The sequence below is a fragment of the Lactuca virosa genome, chromosome 5 (genome assembly GCF_052849685.1).
Source record: "Lactuca virosa cultivar CGN04683 chromosome 5, Lactuca_virosa_CGN04683_v6, whole genome shotgun sequence".
Lineage (NCBI taxonomy): Eukaryota > Viridiplantae > Streptophyta > Magnoliopsida > Asterales > Asteraceae > Lactuca > Lactuca virosa.
Window position 1 is genome coordinate 196,037,543 of NC_136430.1, and position 19,849 is coordinate 196,057,391.

The 19,849-nt window shown below is 35.3% G+C and overlaps 1 protein-coding gene across 1 annotated transcript; it reads left to right on the plus strand.

The window, feature by feature from the left end:
- The first annotated feature begins 9,659 nt into the window (after positions 1–9,659).
- LOC145116404 (serine carboxypeptidase-like 17) lies at positions 9,660–15,917 on the plus strand. The gene is made up of 13 exons (XM_079052749.1): positions 9,660–9,885; positions 9,981–10,126; positions 13,650–13,726; positions 13,844–13,966; positions 14,041–14,143; positions 14,287–14,324; positions 14,430–14,531; positions 14,633–14,719; positions 14,809–14,949; positions 15,037–15,108; positions 15,210–15,358; positions 15,440–15,611; positions 15,695–15,917. The coding sequence occupies exons 1-13, from the start codon at positions 9,731–9,733 to the stop codon at positions 15,776–15,778; spliced, it is 1,449 nt and encodes a 482-aa protein (XP_078908875.1). The 5' UTR covers positions 9,660–9,730; the 3' UTR covers positions 15,779–15,917.
- The last annotated feature ends 3,932 nt before the right edge of the window (positions 15,918–19,849 follow it).

A 19,849-nucleotide genomic window follows, 5' to 3' on the forward strand; every position in this document is an offset into this window, starting at 1 on the left:
AAACATACCATCAACCACATCTGGTGCTGTCCTGGCCTCCTCGGCCGTAAGCTGGTAAGCGCGTCCCCGAGCCTTCGGGGGCTCTGCTCTACCCTGACCCACGTCAGTAATCCTCAGTATAGCCGGTGCTGGAGCATGCGCTGGTCTGGCAGCTAGTAAGGGGCACTAGGCCTTCATATGGCCCACCTGCTCATAATGGTAACAAAGTCTGACCCCAGAAGCTGGAGTCTGCTGCCTACAATCCCTAGCAATGTAGCCCTGCTTGCCACACATGTGGCACCCTAAAGAAGATCAACAAACCCCATCATGCACCTTACTGCACTTTCCACAAGTGCGACCCTTATGACTCCCATGACTAGAGTCAGCGGCCCTAAATTGTTTCGGCGCAGGCTGTGACTGCGTCGGGGCCTGCCTCTTCACTCTCAGGTGCAACTCAATCTCCAGCTCACGCCGCCTAGCGGACTCCTGTAACTCCAGTAAAGTATCGCAACGCTGAGTAGCAACGAACTGTCTGATGTCAGTCTCGAGCATGCTCAGATAACGAGTCATTTGAGCCTGCTCGGACGCAAACTCCGGGCAAAATATCACCCTCTCAGTGAACATACGGGTGATCTCCGTCACCAACTCCAAGCCCTATCTCAAATCCAAAAACTCATGTGCTAGCCGCTCTCGCTCAACCCGCGGAATATAGCGAGCAAGGAACATCTCCCTGAACTGATCCCAAGTAATCGATGCTCGCTGCTCATCAGAATAAGACCCCATCATCAATCTCCACGTCAGATAGCCACCTCATGGCTGTGATAGGGTCTTGGACCCCATCAAAAGGTGGGGGCTTCATGTTATCGAAGTCCTAGTACTGGAAAGCCCGACCTGCCCCCGTACCTGTAGTCGCCACGACCGCGGAGGCTGCAGCAGCAGCTATCTCAGCAATGGCTGCGTATCTGTCATCAAATTACTTCATCATTGCGGTCTTGATAGACCCAAACATCTCCGGAATCTGACCACAGACTATCTCAACCACCTCCTCCCTGATGATCTCCCTGACATGATGAGGGCCCATCCTGGCCGCCATCTCCTGATCCTGACCCGGATCCGGTCACAAATCGTCTCATAACCACCATACTGAAAATATACCAGGAAGATATCAGATATTCCATATAATAACGGGGAACCAACTCCCAACAAAGCCCTAGGGTTCGTGACTTCCTTCCTACGCGTGTGGGTCCTGTACTTTCAGTAGTACGGGCCTATACTACCTTCCACGCCTACCCATATTTGTCTCAAGTATCACCATAACACCCTAACAATATACATAAGCATAGGCGAGAGCTCAATACTCACTCCTAGAGGAAGGCTAAATATCTCATAACTGGCCGACTGACCCCGCACAACTCATCCATGAAACTTCCACCAACCCTGCAGCACTCGTATTTACTAGCCATACATAATGCTAGACCCTATAGACTTTCGAATACCTGATTATACCCTAAACCCTTCATCAAACAAGAACATGAAATAAGGCCAAACCAAACATTCTCAGGCTATAAGATCTTAGTTATATATAACCGTGATGGATACACTAAGCAACTACAGTAATGATGTCAATTTCATATAAGAAAAATCCTAGGCTATCAGGCATCATATAATCAGACAATTCTATCATGCAATTCCTGAAGATCCCTAGCCTATCACTAGCATGCTGTTCGAACATATCACAATATCAAATAACAGTATGATATTTTGGGGTCTACTTACTGGCTCCGGCTGATCGTACACTTTGCATCCTCATTTAGTACTTGAAAACTATTTGAAAACCATTTGAAAATCATTTTGAAAATCTTTTCCTTAGTTTGAGACTGGATTCACACGAGTGTTCCTCCAATTCACTCAAACCAAGGCTCTGATACCAACTTGTAACATCCGTAAAATTAAGGACAATTTAAAACTTTTTCAAACATTCAAAAACCATTATTTACTACAGAATGTTTTCAAAATAGTTTCATGTCAGAGTATCCCAGAAATCAAAATCATAAAACATGAGGAGCTGCATGATCAACCCTTCGCCTTCCCGCGATCATCTGAAGTATCTGAAACAAAATCAACAACTGTAAGCCCAAAGCTTAGTGAGTTCCCCCAAAATACCCGCACGACAAATAACACACATATAATAACAGCATACTATAGGCCCAATCAACCATCGGGTTGGAATGCCCCAGGCCCTCAACCATCGGGTTGGATTGCCAACATACTATGGGTCCAATCATCCTTGGGATGGTATACCCTCGGCCCACAACCATCGGGTTGGAATGCCCACATACTATGAGTCCAATCATCCTCGGGATGGAATACTCTCGGCCCACAACCATCGGGTTGGAATGCCCCGGTCTGTTGGCTCATGAACGAAGCAGAAGCCTTAACCACCAATCAAACAGGTGCACACATATTAAATAATCACATAACAGTCTACAGATAGTCAAACTGATCTACAGATCACTAAGAATAGCAACACCCTATCTACCAGGATACCGATCTAACAGATCATAACCATATAGAAACATCCTATCTACTAGGATACCGATCTAACAGATCATAACAGTAATAAAGCAAGATAACAATCCAAAGGGACGGCCTTGGTGCCTTAGACCCTTGAGTATAGTGAGGAAAACTCACCTTGCGAGTAGCACTATATGATAATGTCAAACTCCCCAAACACAACTCCAAACTCAAACACCTACAATTATCATAGGACCAATTCTATCAAGACCCAAATTACCAAAATACCCTTAAAGTCAAACTTGGTCAACCCTGGTCAAAGTCAACAGTCAACAGTCAAGGTCAACAGTCCTTGTTAATCCAACTCGTCGAGTGCATCTAGCAACTCGTCGAGTTCCTTCAGAACTCAGAGACTGAAAACTCGAGTAAACTCGCCGAGTTTCCAAACAACTTGTCGAGTTCATGCAGTGTCCAAAAGGTTCGGGAAAATCCAAACCAACTCGTCGAGTCGGATATGCAACTCGTCGAGTTCCTTCAACCCTTTTCTCATTCAGACGCTTTTAAGCGAAACCAAGGCTCCAAAGTATAGATCTAGCCTCCTAGGGTGTAGTTTCCACGTAAAGTTGCTAACTTTACGAGCACGCAAGGCTTCAAGAGGCTAAAACACCCAAAACTAGTCTTAGGAAGAGGTTTAGGGCATAGAGAAAGGCCAAGACTAGATAAAGCCGATGACTTTATAACTATGGGGGCCTAGAGGAGTCTAGATCTGAAGTTACAACTTCAAATCATGCTCATCATCCAAAAATGGATCCAAAGTGGGCTAAAAAGGCCCTAAACTCTTGAATGGAGAGATCTAACAAGAAAATAATGAAGGTAACAACTTTTTACCTTCAAATGAATGCCAAAACAAAGTAGATATTGGATTTACAAGCTCCTTCTCGTTCAAAGCTTCTCAATCTCCAAGCCTATTCAAGAAAAACACCAAACACACACTCTTTAGCCTCATACACACTCAAAATAGAAGGTTAGCTCGATTAGGGTTGCCTCTGGACGTGAAGGTGGTAAGGGAGGCTGGAGGAACGACTTAAAGTTCTTTAAATAGGGTGCGAACCCTAAAAATTAGGGTTTCCAAGCACAGCCTCTACTCATCGAGTTGGGTCTTCCAACTCGTCGAGTAGGTTCTAAAATCCACGCGCGCTGACCAGGTTCTACACGACGAGTTGGGGCCTCCAACTCGTCGAGTTGGCCTAATAACATGAATATAAAAAGCTTTAAATTTATACCTGGGAGTCGGGATGTTACATTTAAATTCATACGAATTTTCAACTATTAATTATGAATTTTTGAAAACAACCTATCATACATTACGTCTTTTGGCAACTAAGAGATAGGACCCTATTAGAGGCTTTTTAGAACAGGGTTATAAGGATCTAATAGACCCTTAGAATTAGTAGTTCAATTCACCAGTCGGTGAAAATAGCATTTTTCACACTAGTTAGAGCCATTTCCAGGCTTAAATCAAAGCTAACGAAATATATTAGACTCAATTTTTGAACATTGGGCAATGGTTTCAGGTTCAAACGACCTTCCATTAATTTATTATGATTTTTACAAAAAATGTGACGGAACAGTGAATTTTTACATAAAATCGTCACTTTACATTTGGGTTAAATTAGCATCTTAACTCATTAAGTTCTGATAAAAACGACATCCTAGCTGGAAAATGAGGGCTTAACAATTATCATGAGTTGTGGTGACATGACGATGATTAGGTGGTCAAAACCACAACACAAAGTACAATGCCTAAAAGAGAAAAACACCAAACTAGGGTTTTGGGTTTTCTCTACTGATTCCATGCAAGATCAAGAAGAAAGAAGAAGCACCACCCATTGTCACCTTTTTATGGTGGCCAATGGTGGTCGACGGTATTGGCCATGGCGGCCAACAGTGGTGGTGATGATTGATGAAGAAAACGCACCGAAGAAAAATGAATTAAAAAACCTACATAGAAGCAACAACCACACAATCCTTATCCCTTTCTCTTGGTCATCCCCCTTCCACTCCTTCTATTTTTTTCGATCTCACTCTGAATGTCTCTTCTTTCCTTCAATCACAACCCATAGAACACACACACATAACGCACACTCAACAAAAAAATAGGTTTGGGCTTAATTGGTGGTTTTTATTTGGTATATAGATGAGTATGGAACCAAAAATCAACCCCAAATAAATTCCCGTCAATTTCATGTGCTCAAATTCATACTTTTCAATTTGCACCCTAAATTTCAATAATGACAGTTTGTGTCCCTTGAAACATATATATTTGCATCACAGGGTTTTTAATTTTATAGATTCAGCCCCTCTTTTGGAAAATTATCACAAACCCTCAAACACTCAACTCCTATTAAGTATTATTTTCCGTATTTTATACATTTGATTATTTAAGATATCTCTCATTTTTACAATAAACTAATTACATTAAATAATAAAAATACAGAAATATTAACATACCGAAAATATAGGATGTTATGTTATTGGAAAATTTTGGATCTCATAAAAGATTAAACTATAAAAATACATATTGTAAGTGTGTTATATGTTATAATTCTTGAACATAAACCAACATAAATTAAGACTTTTGTCTCTATGATTAAAATAAAATAAAAAAAGTTAAAATGTTGTAAATCACTTACTACTTTTAATAATCAAAAAACATAAAAATAAGTTTTCGGTTCTAACTTGTTACAAATGCAATCTTTCCTATTAGCTTAACAAAGAAGTCCAAAAAAATTGTATGAAGTGAAACAACAACCATAAGTTCACATTTCTAGTGTCATATCCAAATCTTAATGAAATTTGAAACTACTTACAAAATTCCACTACATAACAATACATAACAATGACATATTGTGATAAACTGACATATATGAATAATAAAAGAGGAAATAAGTAAAATTAAATTCACATAAACATAAAACATTGCACAATCTAGATGATTAAACCTAATCTAATAATTAAACACTAGATAATCTATAAAAATCAAAATAAAAATGTAAAAAAATCTAATTGAATTTTCAGGCAACCTTTAAGAACAAAAAAAATTGAGTTATTTTTGTTGGAACCTACTATTCGACGACGTTCCGTCATTGCTTTGCTTCCATTGGACAACATTGATGAGTCGATTTCCAACTTTTTTATCCCCCCATTTTGGTGTCATTCACACCTTCTTTTTTATTTTAAACTTTCGATGATTTCCTTCTTTGTTTATATTTAAACACGCACATGATGAATTTTGTGCTTAGGAAATAGGAAAAATGTTTTCTATCAGTTGCTATTGTTGGGTTTTCTATGCAACTATACACTAGAATAAGAAAACGAAAGCATTCAAAAATCATCCTAAGTGAACATGCACCCTAGGATCTAAGTTTTACTATTATAGCAACGTACTTTTAAAACTAATGCTAAAAGCTAAATGAGAAAGGATTATAGCACTAACCTCTTGAAAAATCTGATTTTTCTCTAGTACCTTTGATCTCTTATTGCTCTTAGAAAAACTAGCACCCAAAGTAGAGTCCCTCTAATGGATCACACCTAAAAGACAAGAACCCTAGAAACTCTAGAAGAGAGATATGAGAGAGGTTTGGAATCATTTTTTGCAGCCTTCCACGAGGTAGGTATGGACCAAATTATGAGCACCCAAAGGGTGCTATATATAGTTGTGGTGGTAACAGGATAACCCTAATTTGAATCAATTAAATATTAAGATTTAATCCACATTCAAATGGTTTCTTTATCTGTTACTAGGATTAATTCTGGAAGCCTCCTAAGAGCCTCCAAAATCGTCCACCTATATGGATTTCAAAATGTTCTCATTGTTCAACTATTGAACAATTTCAGTCCCTATACCTTTAGATTAATTCCAGTTAATCCTAAGTTAATTCTAAATAAATTCTAATTAATTTCAACTAGTTTCTAATTAATTTATTAACATGTAATAAATTATTAAATCATTTTCTCAATCTCCTAAAATCATTTCCAGCTATTCTTGCTCTTAAGGGCAACCCAAAAAGATTTTACCATTATTCTCAAAGTTACACCATTTTTTTATGATATTGGACACGTATTTCCATCAGCTATTACATAAGGTCGAAACGTTTAGGGGCCCTTCGAAGGATGGCCTCTTGGCGGTCGCCCACGTTGCCCATTGTTTGGGATGACCCTACAAACGATTTAAAGTCATATTTTGCATCAAAGACTAAATCTTTGCATACTTATTTAATGGAGCCCAATAAATTCCTCCCCTTAACTTGAAATTCTAATTGAGCATCCATTTAAATTCGATTATGCTTGTACCCCAAGTAGACCTAGCTGCTTAAAAAACATTCTAGCTTCATGGGTTTCATCATCACGTTTGTAGTGTGTGTGTGTGTGTGTATGTGTGTCTATATATATATATATATATATATATATATATATATATATATATATATATATATATATATATATATATATATATATATATATATATATATATCTTACGTCAATATATATTGTCCTTCTATGTATTACTAGATTTTTTAGGGTTTAATGGATGCTTAAAACTCTTATGTTCCAAAAGTCACTTCACCAAAACACAATGGCATGCATATGAAGTTGCATCCAGGGGCGGATCCACAATAGATCCCGGGGTATCCCTAGATTCCCCTAAAAAAAATCAGTACTGCAATTTTTTTAGAAAAATTTTGGTTTATGTAGTGTATATATAAATAATATTATTATGTTTAGCGAGATAATAACACAAGTTGTAGTTAGTTCAGATCGTTAAGGCGTTAGGGGGTGTTTCTCGAGGTTGCAAGTTCAAATCTTCTTTCAAACATTTATTTTCTTTTATTTTTGCATCTCCTTTTATATAGCTTTATACGGATTTTATACCTATTATATTATGATGTTGTGAAAATCAACACAAGTACCGATTTGTCCAAGTGGTAAAGCACTATACTTTTAACTTTGAGGTCCTTGTTTTGAATCTTAACCCTTACATAGGTGTACTTTATTTTGTTTATCAATTTTTCAACCTGTTTCTTAAAATTCTAAAATTGTCCCACATCGCCATAACATGAAACATAACTCCTATATATTTGTTATATAAGCAATACAAGCTTCTCAATTCTCAACAAGTTAAACTTTTGAATGAGTTTGGGTTTAAACCTAAAACTGAGTTTGGAAAACCGAGAAACCGAACCCATCGGTTTGGGACACCCCTTTACTTTGACTCTGGCTCCGCCACTGGTTGCAACCACGTATTCCACTTCGGTCGAGGATAAAGCTACAATATCATTTTTCTTGAACTCTAATACATTGTTTCTTCGCTCAAATGAAATATATATATCCTGAGGTGCTCTTCCTATCTCCAATATCTCTGATATAATCGATATCGGTATATACGATTTGCTTTTAATAGGAATTTCTATTGTATAAGAGATCAAGATCAAATATGCCCTTTAAATACTTCAATATTCTTGGTTTAGCCATGAAACGGTAAATCAACCATACAAAAAACATCATGTTGGGTTATGTGGTTGTCAAATACATTAGACTGCCCACTAATTTCTTGTGTAAAGTAGTGTCTACTTCTTTTCCTACTCCTTTATTTGCTAGTATAGTTCTATGCACTATGTCATTATGGGATTCTTGACAAGATTAAAGTTTCCCATTTTAAACCATTCAAACACCTCCTTGGCATATTTATTTTGACGTAAACCCACGTATATACCCAAATACTTAATTTAATGAAATTTAATATACTTAAAAATTGAAAAACATTATATTTCAATTATATTATAACTAAATTACTAAAAATACTCATTTGCAATACCTCCCATATTACAACATGAATTTTTCTGTTTCATATTTTGCATAAAACGCTTAGCAAAACCTTATGATTGTATATTCCTAATCGATTGTTAAACGATATATTTCATTTCCTACAATCGATTTAGGAGACATGCGATTATTCACTTCTAAACAATTTTTTTTTCATCTAGTTCTTCAATTACAAGTAAAATCACGAAAATTTTATTTTCAATGTGAGTGTCAATATTTTGTAAGGATTCACAAGGTAAATAGGTCTAGAATATCAATGTAGGAGAAGTATAATTAATATTGTCATGTTACAAATTAATTGTTTTTATAAAAAGTAATTTAAATATATTGTTTTTTCAATATGTTAAGTATTGTTAAATTAAGTATTTGGGTATATATGTGAGTTTATAGGTTTTATAAGGATATACATGTAATTTGAAGTTTTACAAAGTTTATAAGGTTATAGATTAAATTCTCTTTTATATTATTATTATAATACAATTAGTTAAAAAGGAAAAAGTTATTTTCTTTTTGTTAAATCCACGTGGACACTACTTGGAGGAAGGTGGATTAATATTTGACCACCTGACATGTAACATAGATCGATTACGTATTTAACCTCTTGTAGTATGTAGTAGTTGAAAGATGGTGACAAATTAGAGACTAAGGTTTAATGTGACTTATTTTGATGTTACCAAATGGTAACAAAATTAACACTTTCACTGTTAATTTTATGAATAACTCTTTATTAGTTATAGAAAAATTAAATATTCATATATATTTTGTTCTTATATATCTTCCTACATATATAAATTCATGACATATGGAATCCATTAATTATCTTTCTTGATTTTGACATTTGTTTTGATCAAATATGAAAATGGATAAAATAAAAATAAGAACATATTTGATTTCTCAAAATACATATCTAAATATTTAACCAAAAAATAAAAAAAATAAAAAAATTTAAAGGTATATAGAAACAAAAGGAGACGTAATGCAGAAGAGGTTAATGTCGAAATGACAATTTTAATGTTGTCTTTAGCAATTCGTGTCAATGTACACAAACGGTGGCACTAGACTCCATGATAGTATTCCAAAAACACTTGACTCAATGAACATCCATCACAACAATGGGGCTAGGGAAGTAATTCAATACATATTTATTGCATGCTCATTGCAATACACGTGACGCATGGTATGCACCCAAACCGACACTTGTCTCTCCTCATATTCACCTATAAAACCAACTGCACATCATTTACTCGTCACCTTTCGGGTGTCGATTTCTAGCATCCTCTTGCTAGATCTCCTTTTTTATATATATTTTTAAGAACTCCTCGTCACCGTTGTTTCACTTTAAGAACACTCAACAATGAAGCATACAACCAATTCATTGCTTCTCATGTATACAGAGTTCCTCGTTTTTCTCCTTTTATTTTCCACCACACTACTCATTGCCTCTTCTCAAACCATCGTCGAAACCTTACCTGGATACCCTGGTCCTCTCCCTTTCAAACTAGAAACTGGGTCTCTCTCTCTCTCTCTCTCTCTCTCTATTTCTCTCTCTCTCTCTCAATTAGTGGTGATTGTGAATTTGTGATTGTGGAAATTGGAATGAACAGGTATATCGGAGTAGGAGAAGATGAAGCTGTTCAGCTATTTTATTGTTTTGTTGAGTCAGAAGGAAACCCCGAGGAGGATCCCCTGATTGTTTGGCTCGCCGGAGGGCCTGGTTGTGCCACTCTCCGTTCCTTCTTCTTCCAAATCGGTATGTAAATATATATCTCTAGCCACAATGCAAAGATGTCCATTGGCATTGGAAAACGAAATTGAAGGTCACGGAAGTATTTTATTATATTATTTTTAATTGAACAATGAATACAAATCACATCTTTAAAGTAAGAGCTAATAACTAAAATAACCGAGATATGTAAATGTAAAACATAAAAATAACCATATATTTTCTGAAATGGATTTTACAAAAGATCTGTTCGTTATTAAAATGGTTTACCAGTACTTTCCAATAAAAAAAATCTCAAATGTTGCTCTCCAGAACCTACTACATAGGAAAATAGTTTGTCAAACTCCAAATCGAGACCGTCAAGATCATCTCTAACCTTGACTATGTTGCTCCATATGTCTGGGAGAGTTTTCTTTGCATACATCCCCATAGGTTTGCGGTTTAGATTTTTGAGGTTATCAATGGACCTTTGACTTATAAAAACTAATCTTTAAGCCCGAGGATGCTTTGAAACATCTAACTATTCAGGCCAAAATTTTGAGGTTATCAATGGACCATTCTCTTAGAAAATTTGCATCATCGGCATAGAAAAGATGTGATATTGAAGGGATCATAAGCTATTTTTATAGTGATGTTAGAGACCTTCCATTGCAATGATGAATAGGAATCGAGAAAGCAATCGAGAAAGCAGGTTTCCTTGTCTTACACCTTTGGTGATTGGGAATTCTTTAGTCGGAGAGCCATTGATCAACACGGAGGCATAGCATAGGAAGATGAAAGTCTACCCTTGATCCAGTTTCTCCACTTGACTCCAAATCTCATTTGACACATGACTGAGTCAAGAAACACCCAGTTGATGGAGTCAAATGCTTTGTCAAAATCGATTTTGAACAAAATCATTTTCCTATTTTCTTTCTCCACCCTTGAGCACACCTCATTCACTATTGTACCTCATCTATGTCTCTGATAACCTTCTTAATTCTCAAGGCGACAGCTTTTGCAATAATCTTGTACATACATCCAATCAAGCTAATAGGTTGGAAGTGGTTCAATGTGATGGGATCCTTGACTTTGGTTATGATTGTGATGAAAGAGGAGTTGAAACCTTTTGATAGTTTTCCATTTTCTTCAAAGTGCTTAACAAAACGCATAATATCAACCTGCAACAAATTCCAAAACTTTTTTAAAAATTTGATTGTGAAACCATCCGTGCCCGGTGCTTTTTCACTTCTATAATTACAAATCGTCTCCTTTTTCTCCTCCATACTAAATGGTTTCTCAAAAAAACTACAATCTTCAAGGTTCGGTTTCTTAAATTTTGCATTTATGAATTTAGGTCTAATCGAACAAGTCTTATTGAATTTAGACCCAAAAAATTCCATATCTCGGATTTAATGGCCTCTGATTCAGTGTTCCAAACCCCGTTGATCATTAACCCATGAATTTTGTTCCTCTTGTTCCTATTTTTTTATTGTTTCATGAAAAAAGCTAGAGTTTTCGTCCCCATCTACTAGCCATTTGATTTGTGCCTTCTGTTTTAGATCAAGCCTTGTTGTATTTTCATTCTCCATTATTTTATGTTTTCGTTCTCTTCTATCTGCTTTTTATGAGTCTTCAAGAGATCTGTATTCGGCATTCTGTCATACTCCTCTAACTTTTGTTTATTATCCAAAAGTTCATTTATCTCCTTTTCAAATTCCACTTTTCTCCACTCCTTGATTGCCTTCTTTAAAGCCCTTAGTTTCCCTACAAGATAGACATCAGGAGCTCCCCATCCACTAAAACAGTCAAAGGTACTTTGTTAGAATTTTGGGTCTTAAGAATATCAATTTACTTGGATATTTCTTGGATCGTGATAGCAATCACTTTTCAAAATCTGTGATTTCGACCCTATAGTCTGGGGTATCATGAAATCAGATTTGGGATACTCCAAAGAATTTCAATTTAGAAGTTAAGCCACTTCTAAATTAGAACCATAGAAAAGTACCTTGTTGTTTTGTGTTCTTGAGAGATAGAACAAATCAATGTATGGTTTTCGTGTATATAAGTTTCAACCCGTATTCTGGAACCAGAAAACGTTCTTATACAAGAGGGAAAGTAGTTAAACGGAAGTTACATGCTTTTGGCGCCAAAAATGTTAGTTATTAAAGCATAACCAACTTATGACATCATCATGATATCACCAAAATTGTTGGTTATTAAGAAATAACCACCGCCAGGGGCTCTACCCTTGGACCCCGCTAGGCGCGCTGCCTCAAGACCCCGCCAAGGGAGCAGCCCCTTGGAACCCTGCCTCTAGGGCCCTCGAACCACTGTATTTCTGAATTCACATTTATCACTCCGAATGTGCAACCTACTCCTCCAATCTCGTTTAGTAAATGGAGCTCATCGTATCTCATTATTAACAATAATTACACCAAAATATGTTGATAACACTGAAACCACCAACATACTTTTGACAATAGCCTTGATTCCATCTCTAAAGAGCCAGGAGTTTAAAAGTGAAACGGTCGATAACCAAAATCGATGACATTAGTTCTCAGGATTACCGGGGAGTGGGTTGAATATTCCCTAGGAAGGGCAATCATCATAGAGGATGGTTGAGCCATAAGAAAGTTCGGACAAATTAGGAATCGATCTAGCTTGCTTAATTTCATCCCGTCATCGCACATGTAAGTATATCTTCTACCGCCCATATTGTATTCTGATATACCAGTACCATGTATTAAATTGTTAAAAGTCGACGTCGTGTAAAGGCAAAATTTGGAATTGAAACGCACGTCTGGCCTTCTTACCGAGTTGAAATCACCAAAGAATATCCAAGTGCTGGTCTGGAGAGAGTTTAAGGTTAAAAAGCTCCGTCCATAATTTTCTCTTTTCAACAAGTGCTTATGGAGCATAGACATTGACAAATATGGTCTCTCCTGGGATGTGTTTCCAATAGCCAACCGTGACTATAAAAAAACCTGGATTTAATTGAAACAACTTTTGAGAACTGATTACAATCCCATATGTTAAGCAGACCACCTGATCTACCTGTTGCTGCAACAAAATCAAATTCAAAGTCTTCATCACCCCCAACACCCTCTCATATCCAACTCAGAGATGTTAGAAACTTGTACTTCTTGTATTCTGCAAAAATTAAGATAAAATTCCTTCTTGAGCCTTCTAATCCATTCTAACTTATGCGTTTCACTCATCCACTTGATGTTTAATAACAAAATATTCACTGAGAAACTCTTACTTCACCATCTCCTTGTAGGGCCTGATCCAACCGTCATTACCCTCATCGATTTGGAACCCCAGTTGATTACCTGTCTTTATTGTTACCCATAAAAAATATTCTATTTTAGAGGATTTGTTTTCATACCAAGCAATTTTACAAATGTTAATTGCATATTATATATCTAGTTATACAGCAAATTAATTTTACAAAAATTTAATTATTACTAAATACTAGGAGACAATGTCTAGAATTAAGGATTAAAGCTAGTTAGTTCAATCAGTTATTTTAATAAAGCTCAAATTTTTTGAATTTTATGTTTATTAGGTCCGATGCAAATTCAGTATGATAATTATATGGATAATGTCCCAGCTTTACAGTTACATCCAAATTCTTGGACAAAGGTACATGTATTTGTGTGCTTGTTTCTAGTATATTGCTTTTGTTAAAATATTTTATTAAATTTATAATTTATATGTCGATCATCTTCATTAAAATCTCTTATACATGGTGTTTCAAAGGTAGCAAATGTAATATATTTGGATGCACCCACACAAACCGGATATTCATATACGAAAACTCCTGAAGCTATTCGTTCTAGTGATACATCATCAGCAGCACAGACTGCTGAATTTCTTAGGAAGGTTGGTGAAAATTTAAGTAGCTCAATTATATTTATATTAAGGAAGGATCTTATTGATGATTGCTTTCTTTGCAGTTTGTTAGGAATCATCCAAAATTTCTGAAAAACCCCATGTATGTTGCTGGAATTTCATATTCTGGAATCGTTGTTCCGATCATTACTGAAGAATTATATAAAGGTATGATGTTTAATTTTGTTAGTTCTTGATTTTGTGTAACACTAATTCAGTAATTCTTTATCAAGTTCATGAGCCATATATATTTTAAGAAGCAAAAACTAAATTGACGGAAATTCATATCTTTGATTTTCTTTGTTTTAAAGGCAATGACGAAGGATTAGAGCCTATTCTCAACATTAAAGTAAGTATATTGTGTGCAATATATAACTAATTAACCCAAATAAGTTTCTTGTACTCTATCTATAAAAATTTATAAGCATGAATTACGTGTCCATGAAAACCATAGGGATACATGGCAGGAAATCCATTGACAGATAAAAGCCTCGACATAAACTCTAGGTTCGAATATGCTTATCGTTTGGCATTAATATCCAAAGATTTATATGAGGTAACATATATATAGTTTCCATTATTTTTTATCATGGTTCCATGTGTTTCTTCCAAATAAAGTGCAGCAAAAAAAGCGATTTATTTTGTGCATTATTATAGTCAACAAGAAAGGCTTGCAATGGAGATTATGCCAATGCTGATTCTAACAATTTGCAATGCATGTCAAATATTTATGAGGTCAACAAAGTAAGAACAATTCATAGCTACTAAATTTATCCCCGTTATTTTGTTTCATGAGCTACACTTAGTCAATACTTTGTATTCTTTAATGTCAGCGTGTTAAGGGCATTTACACTCAACAAATTTTGGAACCTGATTGCGATCCAGCAACCAATTTGCTTACAATCATTATTCCAATAGTAAGGGGAAACAGAAGAGCTCTACAAGCCAATCCAATTAATGATTCCATATGCCAAGTACATATCTCTCTCACTTTCTCACCATTGTATTGTCCTAAGCTCTAGTATGAATATTTAAATTTATATAAAATCATCTTTTAACAGGGTTACTATCATGAGTATGCAATCCCTTGGGCCAATGACGAAAAGGTTAAGAAAGCCCTTAATATACGTAAGGTATGTTAATAAGTAATTAATAAAAATGTCATTACAATCGATTTAATGTGTGTATATATTAATTTCTTGTTTACTAATATATATAAGGTGATATTAATTAGGGAACAGTGAAGGAATGGACCCTATGTAATATGGACATGCAGTACAATTATGGTAAGCAATCAATGCCATCATATGAGTTTGACGTCCTTAGTAGTGTTGAATATCACAAAAAACTAAGCAAGAGAAACTGTCGAGCTTTGATTTTCAGGTATTAGAAGTTCCATACTCATGTATCGTATCCTTAATACCCATACTTATTACAACTTACCTTTTATTTTCTCTGAAACAGTGGAGATCATGACATGATGGTTTCACATGTGGGGACATATAATTGGATAAATTCTCTTAATTTGACAATCACATATAATAATTGGGACCCTTGGTATGTTAAAGGTCAACATGCAGGGTACAAAACTACTTATGCTCGTGATAACTATTCTTTGGCATTTGTCACCGTAAAGGTATGAGACATTAATTTTATATATACTTAGGGTAGATCAACTATATAAAATTAATATATCCCTTTTGGTATGTGCTTATACAGGGAGCAGGTCACACAGCCCCAGAGTTCAAGCCTAAAGAATGTTTTGTGATGGTTAAGAGATGGTTTGCTCATAAACCTATCTAAGCCAAAGGTTTACTTATGTTAAGAATTAGAATTGTCGTTTCCATGGCAAGGAGCTTATGTTTTGCAAGAGGACTTTTGTTGTAGTTAGGAATGATTGTCATATTGTTGTTTAAAGTGGTATATAAGGAGATAAATATTAGTGTACATGTATAATATTTTTGTATTATATTTAGTATAACTGCAAACTGCTTATGTAAGCCCGATAGTGGCCTAAACCTACTCTCGGCCATTTTTTCCTCATGGGTGAAACCCTATTCATCACTAGGGGTAAGTAAAATCTAAACGGATAGTGGCCTAAACATATACTCGGCCTTTTTTTCCTCACGGGTGAAACCCTATTCGTCACTAGGGGTGAGTAAAAGATACAAATGTGTGAAACGGAAGCATATAAACAAGTCACATAAACCCAAAAGCATATCCATGTTAAGCCGAGAAACAAAATAAATTAACCAAGAGAGATTATAGAAAACGTACATTCATAGCCTTTGATTTGTAATACCCTTGTCTAAGTATGTGATGCTTTTGTGTTGAATTTAATTAAGTCTAAGTTTTAGAGTTTCTGGCAAATGACGATGCGACTTTTGGATGTCGTGATGCAGACCGCGTCATTTCAATAGTGTCTCATTTGCAACCTCCTTCATTCAGATAGAAAACCCTAGATATCGGGCCTTGACCCCTATATATTGGGGCTAACATTTAGGGTTGTGTCTCATTTGCAGCCTCCTTCATTCCGATAGAAAACCCTATTCCCATGTGTGTGCTCTAGTGCATGTTCTTGGTGTTTGGATCTTTGGAGTGACTTTTAGAAGAAGAATGTACTGAGCTTGTTGGTTGAGAAGTTGTTTCTATATCAGATCTTGCACCTCCTACACCTCCTGCAGCTAGGAAAGGTATAAAGTACATACCTTTATTGCTTCTTTGTTGTTTTGAAGCCCTTCTATGGTCATTTGAGGAACGTTCTTGGAGTTTGAGTAACTCCATAACCATGGTCTAATTTCTAAGTGATTTCTAGACCTTTTGGTCTTATAAAGCTGTGAGTTTGATACTCTATTTCCAACCATGCATGAACTTTGGTCATTTTGGTCATTTAGAGAGTTAGGGTTTTAGATCTAGGAAAATTGGACTTAGGAAATGGATAAAGTTGAAAACTTTATCTATGTAAAGCTTTTAAAAGAATCATATCTGAGCTTTTATGCTTGGGACATTACAGACTAAGAGCTTAATGGATTAAGTTGTTTGGATGTACATAATGACGTGATTCTTGGGTGGATCGCGGCGCGAGCCACAATGAGCGATCGTCACTATTTCAGTGTTTTGTGGCTGTGACGCGACCAAGGAGCTGGTCGCGACGCTAGTGCCAGTTGATCGTTGACTTTAAACAATTGACCATTCACCTTTGACTTTGACCGTTGACGTTGACTTTTGACAAGTTTGACTTTTGGTCAAATTGCAGGTTTTGAGTTGTAGACTTTGACGGGTCCATTGGTTTTTAATATCTATGGCAAGATAAAAAAAAAAGTATGCCCCTGTGTTTGTGTTTATACCGTATGATAGACGATAGGTAAATATAAAAATATTAATAAGTACAAAAATATATTAAATTTTATAGTCAAACAAAATAATTAAACATAAACCTACAAAATCACCAAAAACTCATCATTCATGCATTTTCTAAAGAAAAAACATCTTTTATTTTACGATAATTAATAATTTGTAAAAGTTCACTTTCGATACTTACAATTGCTAAACCATTCTATCTTTCTTAAGTCATGATACTTCGGAGATACAGTTTCAAGAGCTTCGATTTTGACAGCTCAACCAATATTTTGCAATCATTTTAAGTCAATCAATCCCATTTTCATCAAATCTAACATTGAAAAATGTTGGCCATTTAGTAAAACTTACACCAATGGGTAGCATGTAAATATAAGATACAATCATCAAATAGATAAATCAATGTTGGTGCATCGTCAATGGAGGATATATTCTATAATAGATGGAATTACAGGGGTGATTTACATAATTAATCATTGAAAAGCAAACATTTCCATATCATGACATTTAAAATAAATCCACATAATACAAGCCATTTGAAAGGCTTAGATGCAAAAGATGAACAACACAACCTAATGACAAATTTACAGGGGTGATTTACATAATTTATCATTGAAAAGCAAACATTTCCATATCATGACATATAAAATAAATCCACATCATGACATTTCCATATCATGACATATAAAAGCAAACATTTCCATATCATGACATTTAAAATAAATCCACATAATACAAGCCATTTGAAAGGCTTAGATGCAAAAGATGAACAACACAACCTAATGACAAATTCTATTGAAATGAAAGAATGATATCAGTTTTCTTGGATACCTTTTATAAACAATTTTAAATCCCGTCCACTCATAAAAATTACAAAGCTTGAGGCAAAATGTAAGAATCATCCTAGTAATTTCTTGTATTACCTACATACAGTCTATGAACTTCAAAAAATAAGAATATCAAATGTTTCTCAAAAGAAGTTAGAAGTCAGTCAAATTAAAATGTAAAAAAATCATTTTTTCTAAAATATATAGACATTATACCACAAAAATTATACCAGAGATTTTGATATTTTTGAAATTCTAAAATGAGAGTCGAACTCCTCGGATGTCCACTGAACTTCAACCCACACAAGTCTTCAAAATCCAACTTAGGAATCAAATCAGAATAACACTAAGAGATGATATTACAATAATCAAAAGAGGAACACAACAATCAAAATATGGAACTAGTTTGCATACACACACACACATATATATATATATATATATATATATATATATATATATATATATATATATATATATAACATTTTGTCTGATATGATATGTTTATTGTGTTGGTTAAATATTTTAAAGATGAAAAGACCATAGTATCCAATCTAAGCCACATGCCACAACAAATCAATACAATTTTCGAAAGATGTTTGGTTGGGAGATGGAATTCTTATGGATAGGTTCCCGAGGCTTTATGCTTTGGAGGTTCAAAAGGAGTGCTTAGTTGTTGATAAATTGAGAGACGGTATTTGGATATAAGTTGGTTCAAAGAAATTACAAGTAGTGGTACTATAGTTGAGCAGTTCTCGGTTTTAAGGGGGATTCTTAGTCAAGTTTAAATCAGTGATCGGTCGGATACTTGGGAGTGGAAGTTAGACCCGAATGGTTCTTTCTCAGTTTGTGGTACTATGTGTTATATATATATATATATATATATATATATATATATATATATATATATATATATATATATATATATATATATATATATATATATATATATTTGAACGGTTGAGTTTTATGAAGAAACACTAGCAAGAAGCTAGAAAATTACAAAGATAAAGTTAGGAAAGGGTTTGACAACCAGTGAACCCATCTAGCGGAAATATTAGAGTTTCTAAAAATAACCCAATTAAAAGAGATATCAATTAAGTTATCAAAAATCATATCCCTTTTTGGAATATCTTCACAAAAAATCAAGTCATTCTAAAATCTCCATATTAACCAAAGCCCCACAACAATAATAACTTCCAAAGTGTAGGAAAAATATAGGGTTTGTGGTGGAGATCTGGATACCAACTTGGATCGTGAGAACATTTTCCGAACTGATATTTCTACCCTATGTCTGGGTTGCAAGAAATTCAGCCTATGATAATCCAAGTGGACACTTACGATTCTAGGCACAGAAATCGTAAGCCAATTTGCTAGAGATTCTGTGAGAGTTTCATGAAAACGAGAGCTAATGATCGTAACCTTCTTCTGATAAGGAAGAACTGTTTATATATTAAACGAGATTAGGGTTTCATTAGGGTTGGGCCGTCATTAGTTGCTTTGGAAGCAAGTCAGGAAAATTCGGATCTAATGAGGATTTAGGGTTACCAAAACTAAAGATTTTTGTTAGTTTACCATAATCACCCTCAAGAAATTGAATTTTCCACTATGTTCCGGATCTAGCGGGACCCCAGCCAGGGGCTCTGCCCCTTGGACCCCGCTAGAGGTGCTGCCCCTAGACCCCGCCAAA

Excerpts from the sequence above, each read along its gene's own strand:
- LOC145116404 (XM_079052749.1), top strand. The coding sequence starts at position 9,731 with ATGAAGCATACAACCAATTCATTGCTTCTCATGTATACAGAGTTCCTC. Across the intron at positions 14,532-14,632 it reads TATCCAAAGATTTATATGAG|TCAACAAGAAAGGCTTGCAA; the intron begins GTAACATATATA and ends GCATTATTATAG. Across the intron at positions 14,950-15,036 it reads TTAATGATTCCATATGCCAA|GGTTACTATCATGAGTATGC; the intron begins GTACATATCTCT and ends ATCTTTTAACAG.